The sequence below is a fragment of the Athene cunicularia genome (assembly GCF_003259725.1).
Source record: "Athene cunicularia isolate RWA chromosome 15 unlocalized genomic scaffold, athCun1 chr15_part1, whole genome shotgun sequence".
In the NCBI taxonomy this organism is placed as follows: domain Eukaryota; kingdom Metazoa; phylum Chordata; class Aves; order Strigiformes; family Strigidae; genus Athene; species Athene cunicularia.
Window position 1 is genome coordinate 12,763,470 of NW_020799121.1, and position 15,075 is coordinate 12,778,544.

At 52.4% G+C, this 15,075-nt stretch overlaps 1 protein-coding gene across 3 annotated transcripts in view; it reads left to right on the top strand.

The window, feature by feature from the left end:
- ABCB9 (ATP binding cassette subfamily B member 9) overlaps positions 1-15,075 on the top strand; it is a 39,790-nt gene that overhangs the window by 19,507 nt on the left and 5,208 nt on the right. The window contains exons 3-13 of one of the 3 annotated variants that reach the window (XR_003399506.1): positions 4-617; positions 987-1,101; positions 1,605-1,735; positions 3,037-3,242; positions 4,192-4,389; positions 6,006-6,134; positions 7,502-7,690; positions 8,251-8,424; positions 9,822-9,981; positions 10,861-10,997; positions 12,154-13,257. Coding sequence is in view for 2 of the 3 variants with exons in the window: in XM_026859489.1 (XP_026715290.1) it covers positions 5-617; positions 987-1,101; positions 1,605-1,735; positions 3,037-3,242; positions 4,192-4,389; positions 6,006-6,134; positions 7,502-7,690; positions 8,251-8,424; positions 9,822-9,981; positions 10,861-10,997; positions 12,154-12,492 (2,391 nt within the window). In the remaining variant the exon portion in view is untranslated. Of the gene's footprint in view, positions 1-3; positions 618-986; positions 1,102-1,604; positions 1,736-3,036; positions 3,243-4,191; positions 4,390-6,005; positions 6,135-7,501; positions 7,691-8,250; positions 8,425-9,821; positions 9,982-10,860; positions 10,998-12,153; positions 13,917-15,075 lie in introns of those variants that run through there. The other 2 variants (XM_026859489.1, XM_026859491.1) reach the window with 2 other exon arrangements.

Sequence of the window (15,075 nt, forward strand, 5' to 3'; positions counted from 1 at the left end):
GAGGATGCGTGCCTGGAAGGCGGTGGCCAGCACGCTGGCGCTCAGTGGGGCCGATGTGGTGGTCACCACGCTGCTCTACGTCCATAGCCGGGGCGGCCGGGATGTCCTGCAGGACCTGCGCCACTTTAACATCTTCAACTCGCTGCTGGACATCTGGGGGGGCTGCCTCTACCGTAGCTGCGTGCTGCTGGGGGCCGCCATCGGGGTGGCCACCAACACGGCCTACGGCCCCCGGCGCCTCAGGGCATCGCGGACCTTCATCACCGTCGTCTGCCTCCTCATGGGCATCTACATGATGGTGAAGCTGCTGCTCTACTCAGAGGTGCGGAGGACCATCAGGGACCCCTGGTTCTGGGGGCTCTTTGCCTGGACCTACGTGGCGCTGGGGGCCACCTTTGGCCTGTGGCAGCTGCTGGCCTGCGTCACCTCCTCCCGCGAGGCGCTGGGGCCCAGCTCTGAGTCCCGTGCCGAGGTGGAGGAGAGCTGTGACGGGGGCACCCCGCGGGACAAGCGGGAGGAGGCGGCGGGTCCCACCATCCATAAACTGCTGTCCTACACCAAGCCAGATGCCTTCTTCCTGGGCATTGCCTCCTTCTTCCTCCTCGTGGCTGCGCTGGGTGAGTGAAGGGACGGTGGCAGGGCTGTGGTGTGCTCCCATCCTCACCAGGAGGGAAGGAACCATGGGGAGGGTACTTGGCAGCACTCCAGGATTGCTTTTTTGGGGGTGCTGGGTGGCACATCCTGCACGGGCTGGGTCAAAAATGCAATGGGGCAAAAAAAAATGTAATAGGGGATAAAATATGCTGGGAAATGAAACATCCCCACATGTGGCTAAGGGCTACACCTCCTGAGACATCTCGTGCGATGGCTGAGTATCTTCGTAGTGGGGATGGGATTGTCCATGGGCTATCGCAGTTGGAAATACAGATCTTGTGCCAATCCCACATGGTGGGGCTGAAACTCCATCTCCTGTGCTTATCTGGCAGGAGAGACCTTCCTGCCCTACTACACAGGGCTGGCCATCGACGGCATCGTGGTGCAGAAGAGCATGGATCGCTTCTCCACAGCAGTGCTGGTCATGTCGCTGCTCGCCATAGGAAGGTAATCGCAGGGGTTGGTTTTGGCCCTGACAAGGAGGAGTTTGGGGTTTTCCCACAGGACCTCTCAGTGGTGGGTACAGGCTGTCTCACCTGTAGCTGCTCCGCCTGGTCCCTGTCAGACCCCGGGGATGCGCTTTGCTTTCTCTGTGCCGACACGGTGCAGAGGCCGTGGTGGCAATCATTGAGGCCATTGTGTAGCCCTCCACGACTGTGTGCTGGCAGTGGGGGAACAGGAGCAGACTCAGGGAATGGGCTCCCTGGGGAATGATGTCCTGGCAGCGCTGTGTCCCCTCCTGAAGTTTGTCATACCAGGGTTAGGACCAGCCGTCCCCATGCTGGTAGCACCCAGAGGAGGTGTGGGTTGATTTAGCCATCGCTTCCTGGGGTGGAAAGTGATGCCAGTGCAGCATTGCCTGAGCCCATGGCCTGGGCGTTGGGGTGTTTGTGTTGCTGAGGAGCGGGTTTCGTGTCCATTGGTCTATAACGTTTCTTATCTGCAATTAGCTCATTTGCCGCAGGTATCCGGGGCGGCGTTTTTACACTCATATTTGCAAGACTGAACATTCGCCTTCGCAACTGCCTCTTCAGGTCGCTGGTGTCTCAGGAGATGAGTTTCTTTGATGAGAATCGCACAGGTTGGTTGCTCTTTCCCCCAGATTTGCTCTAGTCCCTCTATCCCATCCCAGTACTTTTTTCCCCTTGGCTTGCCCTACCAGCACCAGACTGGGGACAGCCAGAGACAGCACCCAAGTGCTCGTGTTTAGAAGTATCAGCAGAAAACTCTTCCCTTTTGGTCGCCTCCCACCGTGGGGTTGGGACAGGATTGCCCAGCACCCTGGGGATATCCCATCGCCACAGATCAGCCTGACATCCATCAGTCCCAGGGCTGACATGTTCATCTCCAGTCATCCCCAAAACACCTGTTTTCCTCCTCCCATACCTCCCATCCGCCAGTGCCTGCTGGTCGGCTGCTCTCCAGCTCTTTTTTGGGCATCAGAAAGCTCAGATGTGTGAAGCTTGCTGGGTGTGCTTGTCGCTTTTCCTGCTTGCAATTCAGTCCTGTCCCAGCCCGTGCCGCTCTGGTGTGGTCCCAGACTGGTGTAACTTTTCACGCATTTAATTTCGTCTCGGCGGTATTTTTAGTTTTGAGGCTGTTGCCATATTTAGCAATCACTGCACAGTGCCCTGGTAGCTGAGGACACCCGAGATGTTATTGTAAGTGGGATACGGGTAACCCTGGTCTTACACAAAAACATGGGAATTCAGCTGGACTCAAACACAGGCCAAGTATTTAGGCATTCAGGGTGATGTTTGCTGGCTGTAATGTTCAGCTCCACTAAAGGGCACTGCAGAAGCATCACACCTTAGTAGCTGGACACACGTCCTCAGGGTCACTTGGGTCAGCTCCGGGCTGCAGGGCAGGTGGCTAAACCCGAACAGCCCTCTCTGAAGCTGCCACATGCTCTGCAGGGCATGCTGTGCCCGACCCTGGCAGGGAAAGGTGCCAGCAGTCCCTGCTGAGCTCCTGGAGGGCTCCAGACATCATTTAAAAATGAACGCGGGGTTGGGTTGACAGCTCTGGAGGTGCATTCAGCAGCCCAGCAAACACTCTACCTAGGCATCTGCTGCCCATCTGCATGCCTGTAGGGTGCTGCCACAGTCCCCTTTGCTGTTCTGCAGTCATCCTTGGTGACCCAGGGACATAGCTCGGGCCTTCAAATGCATTTTGTGTCCCTTGTGCATGCAGCAATTCAAGCCCCTTGGTTTTGCTTCGCATCCACAGTGGTAGAAAGCTGCCCCCCTTCCATGCCACCCAGCAAGGGGCTGGGTTGAATGGGGAGCTCCATCTGGCCCCCGGCACAGGACATGGGACTTGTCCCATGACACATGGTGAAGTGTCCCCACTCTCCCCTTCCCCAACCCCTCGTTGCTGCAGGGGACGTCATCTCCCGCCTGACATCGGACACGACCATCGTGAGCGACCTGGTCTCCCAGAACATCAACATCTTCCTGCGCAATGTGGTGAAGGCCACGGGGGTGATCTTCTTCATGTTCAGCCTTTCCTGGAAGCTCTCGCTCGTCACCTTCATGGGATTCCCCATCATCATGCTGGTGTCTGATGTCTATGGGAAGTACTACAAGGTAGGCAGGAGCAGCTGGCATGGCCACAGTGTGACGCAATGCTGGGCTGTTCCGCTCGTGAAGCCGTTGTGGAGATTGTGGGTGGCCTTGGCGCTGGTGGGACTGATACTCAAGTGCTTCACTGCCAACAGTGGGGCAGGAAGGCAGCATTAAACCTGTATGGGCAGGGAAGTGTAGCCTCAGCTCTTGCCTTGCTTCATGCTCAGGAGTGGAAGCATCCCACGTCTGACAGGAGAGGTAGCTTGGCCATGGGATGTCCCATATGCACCTGCCTGTCTTAGTACAATCTCTCCTCTCCTCTCCCTTTGGAGTGACTTGGTGGGCGTTATGTCCAGTGCTGAGCTCCCTCCCTCTCCCTGCAGGCCAAGGACTGTCCCCTGTGGTTAATGTCCCATCCCATGGACCATGTGAGTCCTGCACTGCTGCTCCCCACATCAGTTACTGGTGCTTTCCATTGTGCCGGGGACACGGCGTGCACGGGTGCTGCCAAAACAGGGTCCTTGGGTACTGCCTCACCCAGCCATAGCTCCTCTTGTGGGTCCAGCACTCGTGGTAGGAGTAGAGCTGCCCTTGGTCTCCAGACCTGTCCTTGACTTGGAAACACCTGGAAGGGCTCCTGGGTCAGGCTGACCCTGTCCCATCAGGGCACTGGGAGCAGCAGTTCTGCCGGGGGCTTCCCAAGCGATCCCAGCCATGGCACTTCACCTCCAGCAGCCCAGGCCCCTCCTCAGGGACAGCTCAGTGAATCTGTTCTCCTCCTGGCACAGTGTCCCAGGCTGGCCCGAGGTGTGGGATATATCCCAATGCTCAGCCTTGTTGCCCATGGCCTTGGAAAATGTCACCATGCCTTCTTTTCCCAAGCCCAGCAGAGCCCAGGGTGTGCGGGGAGATGTGCCATGGGCAGCCTGACGCCCGCTGAGCCCCCTCTGCCTCCCCCCGCTCCTTGCAGAAGCTCTCCAAGGATGTGCAGAACGCCCTGGCCAAGGCCAACAACACTGCCGAGGAGACCATCTCCGCCATGAAGACCGTCCGCAGTTTTGCCAACGAGGAGGCGGAGGCGAACGTGTACTGGCAGAAGCTACAGCAGGTGTACAAACTCAACAAGCGGGAGGCCATGGCTTACACCTACTACGTCTGGTCCAGCGGGGTAGGTGGCCAGCTCCAGGGCTCCCCTACACGAGGCTGGGGACAGGCTCTGGATCCCAGAATGCACACGCCACAATGCATGTGCTTCTCTGCTTCCAGGGAGCTTTTTAGGGCAAGCCCAGTCTTGATGTCCACTGCCAATAATCCTCTGTCTCTTGATTATTACTTTTTTTCACTCATCAGAAAGCATATTCTGTTCCCCCTTAGGGCAGCGCTGCATCGTGCCACTGAACAGTCTGTTTTCTCTTGCAAATAAGAATATAATTGATAACTGCTCAAGGTCATGGAAAACCCCATGCTTCTGTGTTGCTGCATTGCGTGCCTGTGCCAGCTCATCTCCGGGGCTCCGGCTGGGAAACAGCCGTGGCGTTGGTTGAGCTTCTGCTCAGAAACAGAGATTTTCTCTTTGTGTGGGTGGTAGCAGAGGGAGGCTTCTGGGGTTTGGGTTTGGGTTTTTTTGGTTTGGGGTTTTTTTTTTTTTTTGCAAAATGCTTTTTCATCATTTAAGACCAGGTGGTTTGGGACTTCTCTGGCATCAGCTGATAACTAAGACTGTGCAAAACCCTAATGTGAGGCCGTCCTTATCTCTGCACATTCGAGGTTCTAAGTAGCCTCTGAGAAAAGGTTTGTGAGTTGTGGTGCCCTCGTGCAGCTGTGGGAGATTTATGGCTTCCCAAGACTGGAGGTAAAATGGGAACATTTTTAGCATTGTTTCTGGGCTCCCAGGTGAAGCCAGAGTGTGAACTGGGTCAGCACAGATCCCGCCGAGTCAAAGAAGGCAAAAACCCTCCAAAACTGCTCCTGCGGGGCTCATGTAGAAAGAAGCTGATGGATTTAGCACAGCCCTGGTAGAGTCTTTCTCAAAGGGAATCAGAATTTTAAGGTCAAATCATGGCAGAGCAACAGAGAAGGAATTTTTTTTCTCCAGTATTTTTGTCTGTGTGAATTTACAGCCTGTCACACAAATGTTGCACAGAGCATCAGGGCATCACTGCTTTTCTGAGTGCCCAGGCAGTGTGGAATAAAACCAGCTGAATGAAGGCAGGGGCTGGTATTTGTCATATCAGAGTTGATCTGTCTCCTTTCTGGGGTTACCACCTACACTGATTTCAGGCAAGAGTTGAGGTTATGCTTCAGGGACTTGTACACACAAGGAGGATCTTTTGCATTAACTCTTGGCTTGATTTTGTGCTCTAAATGAAAATGTGTCACACTCACATAACAAAAAGTTTTAGTGGTGAAGTGACTGCACGTGTTGGATAATTTGAGCGTAGATTATTATGCTTGGGGACTTTAGTCCAAGAGAGAAGTAAGTGAACTGTTCTGTTATTTCAGATAAATTCTTCCTCCTTGGCTGTTGCCCCTCTGGACTTCTGTTTTGTTGAAAGGTGCCATCCCAGCTCCTTAAATCAGCCCATGTCCTCAAGTTGTTTTTCCGTTCTCATATCCACGCTTGCTGCTAGGGCTGCCAGCTGCACGCTGTCAGGGATGCTCAGTTTGGGGCTCAAAGAATAAATGTCAGCACATGAATTGTGGGCTGTTGTGTGAGTAATTACAAATGCACAAAAACATTCATTTGTCCTTGCTGATTTGGGTTGTTTTTTTTTTTGCTTTCAGCTGACCCTTCTGGTGGTCCAGGTCAGCATCCTTTACTACGGTGGGCACCTCGTGATCTCGGGGCAAATGACAAGTGGAAATCTGATCTCCTTCATCATTTATGAGTTCGTCTTAGGAGACTGCATGGAGGTGAGTCTGTTTGATCCTGCTGGGCTAAAGATCAACATCTTTATCATCTAGAAGGTCCCAGGGCAGTTGCAGGGACCTTCCTGCAGCACATTTCCTTGGTGCTGTGGCTTTGCCCACTGGTGGGCTCATTCTCCCCTCTGCTCCCCGCTCCCCTCCTGCTGTAGCCTCACAACCTGAATGTGCCCAAAGCAGCTCATCCCCCAAAAACACCATCAGGACCAAAGGGGTCAGGCTGGCCCCGCTGAAGGGCAGTAGTCCTGGCTGTCTCCCAAGCACATTTCCTGGCATGAAGGATGGAGGGATTACAAAGCTGCCTGTTAAATTTCAGGCTTCATTAAAAACTTAATTATATTACTTTTTTTTTTTTTTTTTCCCCCGAAATAGGCTGCAAGCTGCTGTGTTGGCAGCACATTCGCAAGATGGGATTGTGGGTGGGATGGTAGAGCCCACCCAGGGCTGCCTTCCCCTTGCAAAGGCATAAGCTTGGCAAATCGAGGCAGAAATGATCAAGTCGAGGTTTCCTCGCAGCCAAGCGTGGTTTCGGCAGTGCTTCAGCCTTTGTGCAGCAGCAGAGCAGAGCTGGAGGCAGCTCGCCTGGCTCTCGCCATCTGTTCAGATGACTGCCGGCTCTGGTGGTGTTTCCAGGCTGTGGTTTTCGTGTGTGTTTGGTTTGGTTTGTTGGGTTTTTTTCCCTCCTGATGGGAGGGGCAGTTGCAGTACAAGCTGTTCTGCAGCTCTGGGTTTAATATTGGAAAGAGCCAACGTGACAGGGGTTTATTCCAGGGAAGCTGGTGTCAGCGTGCAGCAGCTGTAGTTGGGAAAGCGCAATGGTAAATCCACTAGGACCATATTCCAGCAGGAAACAACCTTATCAGCTGCCAAATGGTTGTCTGGAAGGGTCCAGCCTGAAGCTGCTCTGCATTTGAGACACGTGTAGTAGGGAATGAGCTGGCCGCCTTCGGGGGCTGGTGTGATGTGCTGCTGTGTGTGGACTCTGTTCAACTATTGGGCTGGGGAGCTGCTGGTCTTGAGAAAAGAGAGATGAGTGGAGGGTTTTGTTGCGAGTTTGAGTTGTGTATCTCCTGGCGCACATCTTCTCTTCCCAATCTATGTGTTTCCTTCTTCTGTTCCCCTCTGAGACTACCCATGCACAAAACCCCCTTAGATGCCCTTTCCCTGGGTAAGTCCATATGTATCCCCTCCATATCCTGCAGAGGGGGAAGAGTTTGCTTTTCCTGTGTTCAATGACTGGCGTTAATGTCAGCTGATAGAAGACTTGGGAATGTTTCAACAGTTCTCCTTACGAGTGGCACTGACTGACTTTCCCATCACACGGGAGGGTCTCACCATCGCCTCTTCCCTTCCAGTCTGTCGGCTCTGTCTACAGCGGCCTGATGCAGGGAGTGGGAGCTGCCGAGAAGGTGTTCGAGTTCATCGACCGCAAGCCAACGATGGTGAATGACGGCTCCCTGGCCCCAGACCACGTGGATGGAAAGGTGGAGTTCAGAAACGTGACGTTTTCCTACCGCACTCGCTCCGCAACACAGGTCCTCCAGGTGAGCCCCGCGGGCGCAGAGCGCTCCCCGCCACGAAGCATCACGCGCCACTTCTCCTTTGTGGCCATAACCGATCCCCAGCCCGCAGGAAATGTCAGCTGCCCTTTAAGGAGATCCATAAAGGCAGGCTCAACAGCATGTTGGAAAACAGATTATAAGGAACAGCGGGTGTTTAGGGCTGACCTTCCTTACAAGGAATGAGATTTATTAATACAACCCTTGTTCCCTGCTCAGGCATTAACCACGTCAGCATGGTACAGGGCTTTGTGCCAAGCTGCCTCGCATTGTTCCCATGGGAGAGGGTCTGGGGTCATGAGGCAGGGGGAGGCAGCAAAGAGGTTAGTTTGCTTTGCAGTTTTTAGAGGTCCTGCTATATCAGCAGGCAAATTTGAAGCAATTTTGGAGACTCCTTGCTGAGAGATGGCTGATGTGGCACGTCACCAAGCTGGAGGGTCACTATGGCTGGATTTCGGCTGCCTTTGTTGCATAGTGCCCGAGCTGCTGCCCCAGGACCCTGGGAAAAGCCAGGACCTGAGTATGCTCTCCCATCCATGTCACAGAATGTGTCCTTCACCCTGCACCCCGGCAAAGTGACAGCGCTGGTGGGTCCTTCAGGGAGCGGGAAGAGCTCCTGTGTCAACATCCTGGAGAACTTCTACCCTCTGCAAGACGGGCAGGTGCTGCTGGATGGGCGTCCCATTAACATGTACGATCACAAGTACCTGCACTCAGTGGTACGAGCGACTGATACGTGTATTCTAGCTATCGCCTGCTGTGATCAGAGGGGATGGATGGTAGTGTTGCATGTTGCTTTGAATTTGATCTGGCAACTTCTGAAATGTCCAGAAAGCTGAAGGCTGGAGGTGGTCCAGGAAATGAATTCAGATAATTTGTGGGGGTGGAAGGGAAAGGGATGGTGAGTGGTTTCATGGGAAGGGGGAAGCCTTCCAAAACCAGAACAAAACCCATGGTTCTGTATTTCTTGGCCAATGCATAGAAATACGTTTCTGGTTGTTGGATTAACTATCATCTAAATTGGGTTTGAAAAATGAGTTTTGCATTCCTCCAGGACTTTCTACCTTAAGATCTTAAAGTAATTCTCAGCTAATGGGGAGTTAAGCCTCTCGGGATCCTGGCAGCAGCTGGAGCACCAGAGGGGCTGGGTGGTTTGCCTAGGAGAGGGGTTCAGGCCCCTTGGCTGTCATCTGTGTGTCAGCACAGATCAGCCTTCATCTCCTCTGCAAGTAACTGCCTTCTTTGTTTGCCTCCAGAGCGAACGGTCTCGCCAGTCAGCAGGAAAACCTGAAAACAATTGATCAGAGACAGTCTGGAAAGCCAAAGTCAGTGTGACTAATTTACATTCCCTGCTTGTACTGAGCAAAAATTAAAAGACAAGCTAGTCTTTCAGTTTGGAAAGCCTGGTGTGGTGTCAGGAGCATGGGGAGAAGTCAATTAAAATATGACCACGTCCTGCTGGCTCTCTTCATGCCCAGTTCTGAGCAATAATTTGGAGGGTTCAATTTATTTCAGTGTTGAGGGTTTGACAAAGCAGGCTGAATGCGAGAGTGAGCAGCAACGGCTGTAAGGTAGGACAGGGAGGCTGTTGCTAAGCAATTAAGGAACTGCAGCAGCTATGTCCCTAACTTGCTAATTTTGGATTAAAAGGTGCAGGAGGGTTCATTCACGTGGCCCAAGCGTGATTACTGGCCTTGAACAGAAAATCGGTAAGAGCCTGGGAGAGAGTCTCTCCAGCCTGCCTTGTCCCAGCAACTGGTTTCCCATTCTGTGAAGAGCAAACAGGGATGGGAATGACAGGTTTGGAGCAAAAACCACAGCAGGGTCTTGGAGGGGGAGGCCTGACCCAGATGCCAACATACCAGCACTGCATCAGGTTTCTTTCCTGAAAAATGGCTTCCAGCAGATGATGCAAACTGGGCTGGGGCTGCTGCTGGGCACCCCACCATTAGCATCCTCACTGGGAGCTCACGTTGAGGCACTTCTGTATCCTGGTCTAATGGTGGGGCTCTGCCGACTTCAGGCCTCACCCAGCAAGAACAAATGCCAATGATCCGAGACACCGGCTGGTGCGTCTTCTGCTCCCAACCCCCTGCTCTTCCCTTCCTTCCTGCAGATCTCCCTGGTGAGCCAAGAGCCAGTGCTGTTCGCCCGCTCTATTGCCGATAATATTTCTTACGGCTTAACTTCAGCCTCCTTTGAGTCAGTTGTCCAGGCTGCTCAGAAGGCCAACGCACACGCCTTCATCACGGAGCTACAAGACGGCTACCACACAGGTACCAAAATCCCTCCGTTTACACTTGAAAGCATTGCCATGGGAAGGCAGAGACTGTCCCCTTGGCTGGAAAGTCACGCAGGTAGTGACGGATACGAGTTGGTGGCAGTGCAGAGGCAGCTACATGGAGAGGTGCAGCACCCTGGCTGCCTCTCGGGGTGACGGAGCTGCTGCAGGATTTCTGAGCCCATCCTGGCTGAGAGTTTCTGCTGCTGCTCTGTGGCAGTGGGGTGAGTGTCCCCCATCCCATCCAGCCAGGTCTGGCTCCCAGTGCCTGGCAGTGTTATGGAGATGTGTCACTGGCAGTCTCACCATTTTTCGGCACAGCGATCAGGAGAAAAGGCCACAACCCAAGCAGTTAGCTGTGCACCACCCCACCTGCAGAGAGAGAAAATAAACCTGGGATAAATCCATAGTGATAGACAATAATGTGTTTGTGACAGCGGGCCTTTGTGAGGAGGCAGGTCAGACTGATGATGGTTCGTGTTTATGGGAGCCAGCAGAGAGATGCCAGTTCCCCCTCACTGCTGCCTTGGTCGCACACCCTCCAGAGCCCACCTCACAGCTGCATTGCTGCTATCTCTCCCTGCAAGGGCAGGGAGAGCAGGCCTGGGCTTTGGGTAATCTTCCAGACTTCTCTGTGTTGTTTCCATGAGCATTAGTCCCTCAAACCCTGGGACTACAGTAGAGAACTTGCTGCTGGAGGGAAGGACTGCAGCCCTCGGGGATGTTTAACTCATTTAAATTGCTCTGCCAAGTAAGCAGAAGCATTTACCTGGTCTTTGCTTCAAAGCATGACACCATCCTGATGCTGTAGCTGGGAGCTGAACTTGATGGCAGCTCCTATTTTGACCCTTTCCTCTCTCTCTTGACCCAACAGAGGCAGGTGAAAAAGGAGCCCAGCTGTCAGGTGGCCAGAAGCAGAGAGTGGCAATTGCCAGGGCCTTGATCCGAACTCCCCCCATCCTAATCCTGGATGAGGCCACGAGCGCGCTGGATGCAGAGAGCGAACACGCGGTGAGTAGGTGACTCGGGTGTTTGGGCCAAAGAGGCAATCTGGGTTTGGAGGAATGACTGTAGCTTCCATTTCCAGGCTGTGGACAAGCTTAGTCTTGACATGGCGCAATCAGAGGTTTGGGTGAAACACTAATTCCTGAGCAGGAATTTGCTTCCAGCACTGCTGTAGCCACCAAGAAGGGAATAATCCTGTGCTCACAGCAGCCAGCGCCTGGCAAACCTCATGAGATAGAGATCTCCACTGAGTTTTTAAATGTGGAAAGTGTTCATTGATATACAGCAACTCTGTTCAGCCTTTTAGGACTGGATATGGAGGAAGACCCTGAAAAATGGTACTGCAGCAGGGAGTGGGACTGCCTGAGTTAAACTCCAGCTGAGGCACCAAAGGAGCCATGCTTGCAGGAAGGGCTCAGAGCTTTCTGTGAACTGAGCTGGTTTATCTGGCTGGGATATGACGACCAAACGGCTCTACCAGTAGCAGTTCAGCCTCACTGGTTTAATGACATGAGGGAAAGCTGGCTCAAGGTTGAGGTGTGAGGAAGTGTCTCCCAGTCCCGGAGCATGAGCGCTGCTGCTCCACGGTTTGGGGCAGCGCGAGCATCTGACCGTGGGGCAGCTTGCTGGCTCGCAGGTCCTCAGCCATATGCATGGTATCTGATGCTAGCCAGGGGCTGGTTTTGGTTAGCCAGGGGTGTCAATGTGACATGAACCTGGTGGCCATCTGCTTGCCTTTAGACCTTAGTGCTATTGTCTGTGTCTGTTGGCTAGAAAACAACTGATAAAAAGGCCCCGCTTTTCTAGGCAGCTGCATTTACCAGGGATTGGCTTCCTACAGTCCGTGTCAACACCACACAGCCTCCAAATTTGGGGCCCAGCTCTAAAAAGAAACCAGCTTGCAGGATCAGACCTGTGTGCATACCACACCTGCGGGCTGGCTGGACTGAGACAGTCTGTCAGGCTGCACAGCGAGAGCCGGGAGCTGGGATGGACATGCTGGTGCTGGTAGTGCTGCAGGGAGTCTGGTGTCCTCTGTGTGGCCAGAGGAGAGCAAACCTCCTGTCCAGAGGTTTCTTAACACAGACCACAAAGCTGCTGTTCTCCCTTCCAAAGTGGAGCCAGTGATGCTCAGGCACTAACGTCGTTTCCTCCCGCACAGATTCAGCAGGCGATTTATGGCGACTTGCAGAACCACACGGTGCTTGTGATAGCTCACAGGCTGAGCACTGTCGAGAAGGCACACAACATCATTGTGCTGGACAAGGGCCGCGTGGTGCAGCAGGGCTCACACAAGGAGCTGATGGAAGAAGGAGGCCTTTATTCCAAGCTGGTGCAGAGACAGATCCTGGGGCTGGAAGGAGGCGGCGCAGACAGTCGCCAACCTGCAGCTCGAGGGGATTCAGCGAAGGCGCCCGGCGGGCTGGAGGAAGAATTCAGGATAGAACATTCCCTGCCGGCCGTGGCACAGGATGATTACAACACCACGGCTCACAAGTGAGCGCAGCGACGGCCGGCGCTCGAGACGCTTGCTGGGACGCTGAGACAGGAGGCAGCTTGCCGACGGGCTGGCGCGCTGCACAACGCCGCCCGTTCGCTCCCCCCGCGCCTCACACCCCCGTGCACACACAAACACACACTCTAGAGCTTCCTGCAGCACGGTCCGGCGGGCAGCCACCGCCTGGTTAAACAGGGAAACTCATTTATTCGAGGGAGTTGGGTCTTTAGCAATTCCCAGCGTTTCTACTGGGTTTCTTTTCTTACTACCAGTAATTCCTCTCGACTGGGACTTTTCTCCCATTGGTATGCATGTGTAACTGCTATTAACTGTCATGGATGTTAAATGCATGCATGGAGGGGAAGATTGAGAACCCCTTCAGGTATTTCAGGGGGTGGCTTTTGTGGCTGGATAGAAAAACTGTAAACCAAGGTCCTGCTCCTGCTGTCGAAGGGGCCAATCCAAAGTCTGCTGAAGTCTGTAGGGAGCTCCCTTTGGCTTCGGTGAAAACTGGATCAGTCCCATGGGGCTGAACACTGGAGAGTTTTGCACTGAGTGCCTGCAGGCTCAGGCTCACAACCACTGCTGCTGAGCTTGTATCATGTAGTAGCCATCCTTGCTGGAACGAGCCAAGGGACCAGGAGGCAGATGTTGCTTTCAGATTTACTCTTGGTGCTTGGTGGGTGTTTGTTTTTAAGGATGAAAAGTTTTACCATAATTGGGTTAGGTTTTGGGGTTTGGGATTTGTTTGATTTGTTTTTTGGGTTTGTTTTTTTTTAATATATTTGTGTGCACTGTGCAATGTCTGTCTGGCTCCAGCATCCACTGAAAATTGGTCTGTTATCTCAGAATTTTTTTAACTCACAATCCCGGTGCTGGTTTGAAAAAAACACTACTAAAGACAGGCATAAAATACTAAAACACAGCACTTTATAAATCCCACCAAAGCTTAGTTCAGCTTCAGGCTATGCTAGTGACTTCACTGCATGGGATGTCCATACCGTCACTTTCCTTGAAGTCCAACTTCAGCTGCCTGAACTTTAAAATGTGTTTCTTTGAATATTATTAACTTACTTTTAGTATGAGGGATAGAAAGAAATGTTACTCCTAGCTTGGGTAATGGCTCTGGCTTAGTAGTGTTACCCTGCCACAGACTGGTGAAGAAACCTATGCAGTCAGGCAGGTGCTGTTGAAAAATAGCATTTATACGGGGAAGACTGACTTCAGACTGTGCATAGTTAAGAATTTATCTCAAGCACTTTAGCTCTCATGTTTTCCAATATTTGACTGCTGCTGTGTTTTACTTTTCGGCAGGTTTGCATTTTTGTTGTTGGCAATGTTTTGTTTTTGTTTAGTGATGTTTTACAAACTCTTTAGTGTCCTTGAGGAGGGATGCTCAAAAAATAAAATACTACCTCTGCCACTCAGCATCGAGCCAATCTAGTGGGGGTGGTTTTTTGCATTCAGGGTTTTCAAGGTAGTGTTCATCTGAGATGATGGCTGAATACAGCTGCACACTGCACGTGTCCTGGCTCCCTTGCAGGGAATGGCAAGAAGAACCTACAGAGAATTAGGTATGTAAAAAACTTCAGCATCTGATAATTGCTGTGAGCCGTAGAAGTAAGTATAACCTGTTTAAGATCTTGTTTTCATCCCGGATCCCATCCAGTAGTCAGTCTCATAGGAAAGGGCAGGCAGGCAGTCTAACCCGTTCTCAAAGCACAGTGCTTAGTGACTGGAATCTTTTCAGCTGCTTGCTGTTGTGATACGATAAAAATCTGTGCCTCAACAGGAGAGCTTTTTGTCTTATCTCCCTCCGCTCAGGAAACCTCTGTCGAACTCTGAACTCCTCAGTTCACCCCTTCAGTAAACGGCCCTGCATTCCTACTTGATGAAAACTTGCACTGTGGGTATAAAGAGGTTGGGGGTTCCACCCAGTGCTGGCGGGCAAATGATTAATTCTGCATTTTTATCAGTACCTGAGAGCAGAATGTGGCCAGTGGTTCATAGAAGCAGAATTAATTTCTGCTTAATTGAAAAACAGGGGGTGGGGGGTGGAATTAGGTTACCTAGGAACTAGGGAAGCTGACTCACCCTGGGAAGTGCTGGTAGGACAATGCTCATTAGTACAAGATGCCAGAAAAGAGAATTTGATCTCATCCTGTGTCCCTCCCAGACAGTGCTGCAAAAAGGGGAATTGGAGGATACAATCAGATTAGTTTTATTGCAAAGACTACAGGGAATTTCAGGAAGGGAGCCCTGCTTCCTAAACCTGTTGTGATGATAATCCCAGCATTGTACTCCCAGGTCAGGTCCAAACAGCTTCAATTGAAATAGCACATTAGAAACCAGGTTGTCTCTGCTGGTGGCACCAGTCCAAGCTGATAACAGGGCCCAACTTTGTTCATTGCCACAGGTGCTGAATTCTCCCTTTTGCATCCAGATAACTCAAGGCTACTTTTCCACTGAGCTTTACACCTCCTGGCTTGAACAAGACCTTTTACTGTGCTGTTGGCAAGTGAGAAGTGGATCTGCCTGTATGGTAAAGCCATGAGGGTTTTCTTATGGCCTGGAAGCCTGGTGGGA